The sequence below is a fragment of the Bison bison genome, unplaced genomic scaffold, assembly GCF_000754665.1.
Source record: "Bison bison bison isolate TAMUID 2011002044 unplaced genomic scaffold, Bison_UMD1.0 scf7180017864307, whole genome shotgun sequence".
In the NCBI taxonomy this organism is placed as follows: Eukaryota; Metazoa; Chordata; class Mammalia; order Artiodactyla; family Bovidae; genus Bison; species Bison bison.
The window spans coordinates 440788-447980 of NW_011494879.1; the positions used below are offsets into that span (position 1 = coordinate 440788).

The 7193-nt window shown below is 44.2% G+C and overlaps 1 protein-coding gene across 1 annotated transcript in view; it reads left to right on the plus strand.

The window, feature by feature from the left end:
• The window catches only part of TTLL11 (tubulin tyrosine ligase-like family, member 11), a 300428-nt gene that overhangs the window by 138347 nt on the left and 154888 nt on the right, over positions 1-7193 (plus strand). Inside the window, exons 8-9 of the mRNA XM_010852103.1 lie at positions 3133-3228; positions 3975-4090. Coding sequence (XP_010850405.1) covers positions 3133-3228; positions 3975-4090 — 212 coding nt within the window. The remainder of the gene's footprint in view (positions 1-3132; positions 3229-3974; positions 4091-7193) is intronic.

Consider the following 7193-nt stretch of genomic DNA (forward strand, 5'->3'; position numbering starts at 1 on the left):
AGTTGACTCATTGGAAAAGACTCTGATGCTGGGAGGGATTGGGGGCAGGAGGAGAAGGGGACGACAGAGGATGAGATGGCTGGATGGCATCACGGACTCAATGGACATGAGTCTGAGTGAACTCCTGGAGTTGGTGATGGACAGGGAGGCCTGGCGTGCTGCGATTCATGGGGTCGCAAAGAGTTGGACACGACGGAGCGACTGAACTGAACTGAACTGAACCTAGTATAGATAGATGTGTAGATATAAATATATACTTTTCCCATGGGAACCCCAGGATGTAAAAAAGATAAAAGTTGATCTGATCTGGTCTCCCCAGTGCTTCCCCCTCAAAATAATCTCATATTGAAAAGCACTGAACCAAATAAATTCCTGATTTTCTGCCAGATCTGACATTCTGGGATCTTATGAAAAGACCAACTTTTGGCTCCTCCAAGTTTTGTGATTCTGTTTCTTGAGATCCACTGCTGCTGCATTTTTCATTAAACTTTGGGGGGAAATTCATCTTTCCTTGAACTCGTGAAGAACTATAAAGATGACTTTCATTAAATACTATGTGTCAAGTACCATGCAAAACATTTTACATCCCATTATCTTTACTTCCTCCTATCTCCCCAACTCGAGTGTAAGCTCCATGAGGGTAAGGACTTTGTCTAGTCCACTCCTGTATTTCCAGAAGCTGGAAGAGCCTCTAGGGCACAGGAGGCATTCAGTACTTAATGAATGAATGGACTAAGGTAGGCACTATTCTTATGCCCATTTTACAGATGAGGAAACTGGGGCTTGGAGCTGCTAAGTCACTTGCCGGTAGTTACACAAGTTGAAGGCAGAACTAAGATTTGAAATGAGTTCTCCTGGACTCCAAAGCTAACAATGTCATTTCTTGTTGATGGGATCAGTAGGAAACCGGAAAGGGAGCCAGTGTATATTGAGTGCTTTCTTTAAGATGGGCAACTCTAGGGACATTTTTGCTTCCATTGTCAACTACCCTGCAAGGTAGCTGTTGTTAGGCCCATTTTTTTCCAGATGAGTTATGTGAGGCTCACAGAGGCCTAGAGTTGTGTAGCAAATATGAGAGACTGAACTGGATTGAAGCCCAAGTCTGGCTCCAAAGCACTCGTACACAAGACTCAACACAGTCAACTCCATGCACCAAAGTTTAGGTCCTGGAAAGCTCTGTGCTGCTGCTGGGTGCGGGTCTGTACGGTTGGCGAAGCTGTGCTACTCCTCTTCTGCAGCTTTCCCATAGCTGTGGATTCATGAAATCCCTGTGCACTGAGCTGAGATGAATCCACCAGGCCGAGAAAGGACAAGTCCAAGCTTCTAAGATGTAGCAAAAAGTAAGCGTCCGTGACTCAGGATGATAAACGTTGACACTGCCTCCCATTGTTCTCTGTAGGCTCATCAACATCAGGTGTCAGACCAGGTCTGAAGTTAGACTGATGATGTCACCAGAGTCTCTTACAGGCCTCATTACTCATATCCACTTGTCATATATTATTAAGCGGATCTATAATACATGTAACATTTTCTACTGAATTTCCATTCCTTTCTTCTTATGACCAGGAAAAGAAAAATAGAGTGAGGATGACTTTTCCCAACTTTTCATCCTTATTGTCTTTTCTTGAAGAATAGCCTCATCTTGAATTACACACCCTGCCCCCCACCCCCAAATGGTCATTCCGGCTCTGAGTTCATTAATAAGGATGAAGCTACACTTTAATAATTATCATTTAACTAATGCATATTCTAGATAGACAGGTAAATGGATTTCCCCTCATATTTTCTTCTTGAGTCCACAGAGGAGGCGATGCAGCTGTGTCTTTGTTCTCTCCCCTCCTTTATTCTCCATGTTACTTTTGGAAGCTTTGGAATGATATCACTCATATTAGAAGTTTTCTTCTACCTTATCACCTCCTAGAGAGATAATGACAGTCCTCCCGAGAATCTTGCATCCTCATAGTCCACGTCTGAATCCAATTAGAAACTGCGATCTCAAGGGTGAGGAGATGTTATCTAGATAAAGGGCTATTTCAGGCCTAGGGAATGAAATGCACAGGGTGACTTATCCCAAGCAGGGGACTCCTGAGGAATTGAAACAGTCCACAAGACAAAGCCACACCTGAGGCAGAATGCCGGGTTCAAGAGCAGGAGGTTGGCTGGTTGGCAAGGGTGCTAAAGCTGGCCATGGGTGCAGGCTGGCTCCAGGGGCATATGGGCTGGGCTGTCACAGAGGGCCCCACACTCCAAAGGGTTCCATGCTTGGTTTAATGCTCTTGTTTCAGCATCATGAAACTTGTTAATACTTTTTGAACACTGCATTTCTATCTTGCACCAGGTCCCACAAACTGCATAGCAGTTCTGCAGTTCTGAAATCCAGCTCTGTCCTTTATGAGAGGAGCAGTCTCAGGGAAACCCACTGGCCTTTCCAAGACTCACTTTCTGCTTCTGTGAAATGCAGAGCACAATCCCTACTTCAAATATGCTGTCTTGAGAATGAATCAAGATTGTGAATAATTGGTGCATTGTATCATAATTGGTGCCTAGTGGGCACCTAATAAATATTCCCTTCTTCTTGGGTAGGAGGGTCCATCAGAATTATCCAGGGGATTTGCTACTGAAAATACACTGGCTGCGTTCCACTCTGAAAGACTCTGACTCACAGGTGTGGGTTAGGGGTGAGCAGTGGTTTTGAAAGGGGTCCCTAAGTGATTCTGATATATACCCGAGGTTAAGAAACATAGTCTCGGGTTTTTTAGAGATCCAGCTAAGAGGCAACTTAAAAGAGGAGAACAGGAGAGGGAGAAACTGATGGACAATTACTGATCCTTAACATAATAAAAAACCTGTTAAAGAAGAGCTAGGTCATCATCTTACAGCCCTTCAGACAACACCGATGGTGCTGAAATGAACCATGGGACCTCATCCCATTACCAAGACCCCTATAAAATTTTCTGCTGTCCATTTGGCCTGACAAGTCCATCCGGAGGAAGAGGGGCTATGGATGAGAGAAGCCAGGGTCAAGGCCCAGGTTGGGGGCGGAGGTGGAATTTACTTTCACCTTAATACCCCTAATATAGTACCTAATTCCTGAAAAGACACTGCAACTAATTCTGAATTATGTTTATCCAGATTTTAGGCTTTGACATTCTTCTCATGAAAAATCTGAAGCCTATACTACTTGAAGTAAATGCAAATCCCAGCATGAGAATCGAACACGAGCAAGAAGTAAGTATTTTGAGTATCTCACTGAATATAGTACCAGGCAAACTGAATGGTCCCACTCTTCTCACTGCTCCCTTGGCTAAACAAGATTCGACATTGCCAGATTTGCCCGGCCAAGTTCTGTTCCTGCCTAAATAACTTCAGTTTTGTTGAGCTCAGAACATCGTCTATTAATATAAGACCTATCTGACCTATGGTGACTTCCCCGCGTGCCCTTCTCCAGTTCTGAAGATCTGCAAACGGAGAAGCAGCTGAGCCTTTCCATCAGTTTTGACATGAACTAATTAGTTAGCCTCAGGAGATGAACTAATTGAAATTCTATGAATATGATTTAGCCATGTCGACATGCTTGAGTCCCTAAGACAAATAGTACATTGAGCAGTGCTTATCTCCCCCCACCTGCCCCTCCACCCCCCTCTTAAGAATACATTAAAAAAGACTGGAAGGAAATACACCGACTATTAATCCTGGGTTTTGGGTGGGGGTGGATTATGAAGGTTCTTTTCTTCACCTCTTCCATATATTCAAATATTCTACAATGAGCATATATCATTTTGATAATGAGAAAAACCCAGTGCTATTCTTCCCCCTTCGTGTATTTTGATTTGTAAAAGGAAACTGACATTTTAAAGGTAGACTGAAGGGAGCCTTTAAACAATTCTGACAGTACAACCACTGGGGCTGGTGCTTGTGGTCAGTTGGTGCCGAATCACTGTCTCTACCATAACATGGAATCCTTACCCTTCAAGCTCTCTCCAGGGGTATTTGAGAATGTCCCCAGTCTTGTCGATGAAGAAGTGAAAGTGGCCGTGATCAGAGACACACTGCGTCTCATGGACCCACTTAAAAAGAAAAGAGAGAGCCAGTAAGTATTTTTTATATCATTTGTTTCTATCAATTCTGCTTCCCATGTCCTAAGCAGGTAAGCCAAGTTCTCAAAACATGTTAGCATCGTGAGTGAGATTTATACCTTTAACAATCTAATAAATTGTATTTTCACCTATGAGTATCACCCTCTAGATATAGTGACTCAGAGTCAAGAGATGGAGACACTTGCAGTTCAGCAGGTGAATTTTTATCCAATCCTTACCTGAGTCTGGAAAGTCTTTCTGAAAACCCACTCTCCCCCAGTGACAGAATCTCCCCTCCTCACCATTGCCCACGTGGTGCTTCTCTGTGACACTCAAACATAGGCAAAGAGTACAAAATGCTGGAGAATGGGGCCACAGGTAACTTGGACGTGTGTAGTAAGGATCGCTTTCTTTTAATTTTCTTCATGATGTTAACTCTCTTGCAACGTAAACTTTTTGCTTCAAAATCTGCAGAACCAATTGTCGAACCTGTGGCAGTTCTATAATATTTACAACCTTATAATACCTGTTCATCCCACCCACCCAGTTAACATCTAACTGGAATATTGATGGGAGTATGTGCCCGCCCCTCCCTCCATGGAATCACCCCTGATTCCATGATGTCATGAATCATGGAATGTCACTTGAGTATTTTGTTGGTTTTGTTTTCACCAAATTCCTGGCTTTTGCAAAGTGAGGACTGAGTAAATATCATGGTGCCTGTTTTAGGCAGAAAAACCAAAGACAAGCATTTCAAACAGCACTCCTGGTACCCCTGACGCATCAGTTGGACCCCGACACCCCGCTAGACAAGTAAAGCATGTGTCAGCTGTGGTTTAGGAACATGAGGACCCTGACTTGCCTGAGCAAGTAGTGCTTCGCAGGCTCCTCTTACTGCTGCCCCTCACCAACTGGGCTCAAGCCCAGATATTGTCAGAATCACCCTCCGATAGAGCTTCTCCTCTTGGCTGCACATCAGAACCATCTGGAGAGCTCTCGTAAATACCAGTGCAAGTGCCCCCACTTCTAGAGATGCTGCTTTTAATCAGCCTGGGCTGGAGACCTGACCATGGAAACAGTGTAGGTTCCCCAGGTAAGTCTATCTCACAGCCAAGGCTGGGCACCGCTGCCCTGCAGGAAATGTCACTCTGAAGGAGCATTTGTCATATTCTGAGTCAGGCTGGATGGTGCCTGCTTGGTTGAGTTCTCCAGAGCATTCTTTGCTGTGTGAGGCACAGATCCAAGGCCAGCAAGGCTCACTGAGAACGCTCACCTGTGGTTCACGTGGGCCGATCCCGCCAGGCATGGCCTCCACTGACGGGGGCATCAAAGTGGTGGCGGGTCAGGTCTGCGGAACCCCTCCCGGTAGCAGCTCATGGCAGCTGGATAATGGATCTACTCGTACCCACATGCAGCTGCCTTTTTTAGCCATCCTTGAGGAAAAGCAGTGGATTAATTGCAGTTTGGTCAGATTCATTGCAATGTAATTCATTTCTCAAAAATCTACTTTCTAATGGTTATTGATCTCACTGGTAGAGATTAGGTCTTGAGTGACTGGGGGGCACTGCAGGGAGATTTTGGTGGCTATCATGCCAGGATGGCTCAGGGGGATAGATTTTTAAAGAGGACCTTGACACGTTAACCCTCTGATTCCTTTGGTGGGAACAAGTTCAAAGGCTATTGTGTGGCCTAAGCCTTCTTAACCTCTGCCACCAAAACCAGGAAGAGAGGAAAGGGGACTGCTGTATTTCACATTAGATGGCCTCAAAACATGATCAGCTTTCATTTTCTGGTTCTAGTTGTTTTTTTTTTTTTTTTTCCTTTTTACTGGCACCTGGCATTCGATGTGATCCATATGAGCTGCAGATCTAAAAGTTAAAAGCAATTTAAATGGGCCCAGGACCATTGGGAGGGATGGGAAAGGCATTTTACGACTTATCAAGTCATAAGTAGCATCACCTCATTTTTAATTTAAAAAGCATTGACTTTTCTTTTTTTTTTCTAACTGATAACCAAGAACAGTTAGAGCTTCAAGAACCTGACTTCAATCTTAATAGAAAAATGCTTTCATCTCACCCTTTCCCCACCTACAATATAAGGGTGTATGTTAATACCTAAATGGCATTTACTGATATTTTTCCTTAATTATACCTTTTTTTAAAAAAACAAAAACAAGCAACGATTGTCCATGAAAGCATTTTGTAATCTGTAAAGTGCGTTATATGTAAGGAATTATTATCAGCATTTTGATAACTTTACTATACAGACCAATGGTTTTTCTGGTGGCTCAGACTGTAAAGAATCTGCCTGCAATGAGGGAGACCGGGGTTCGATCCCTGGGTAGGGAAGATCCCTTGGAGAAGGAAATGGCAACCCACTCCAGTATTCTTGTCTGAAGAATTTCATGGACTTAGGAGCCCGGCGGGCTACAGTCCATAGGATCACAGAGTTGGACACGATTGAGCGACTAACACTTTCATACAAACCAAAAGGCTGAAATTATTCTCAATTCTAAATGTTTAAGAATAACTTGGAAAAGCATCGCATTTGTGCCCATAGATAAGGCACAGTGTTGTAGGGTTGAACTGTGTGTTCAAATCTGGGACCAGGTCACGCCAACTGCAGGAAGTGATGTCACAAGGACTTCTAGGCCAGCAGTTAACTTTTGAAGCTGGGGTTTCTTGTGTTTGAATAGGATCCAACCTAAATATTTAAAAAACAAATAGTTTCCTTGCCTTTCTCTTCAGTTCAGTTCAGTTCAGTTCAGTCACGTTCGACTCTTTGCGACCCCATGAATCCCAGCACGCCAGGCCTCCCTGTCCATCACCATCTCCCGGAGTTCACTCAGACTCACGTCCATCAAGTCAGTGATGCCATCCAGTCATCTCATCCTCTGTCGTCCCCTCTCCTCCTGCCTCCAATCCCTCCCAGCATCAGAGTCTTTTCCAGTGAGTCAACTCTTCGCATGAGGTGGCCACAGTACTGGAGTTTCAGCTTTAGCATCATTCCTTCCAAAGAAATCCCAGGGCTGATCTCCTTCAGAATGGACTGGTTGGATCTCCTTGCAGTCCAAGGGACTCTCAAGAGTCTTCTCCAACACCACAGTTCAAAAGCATC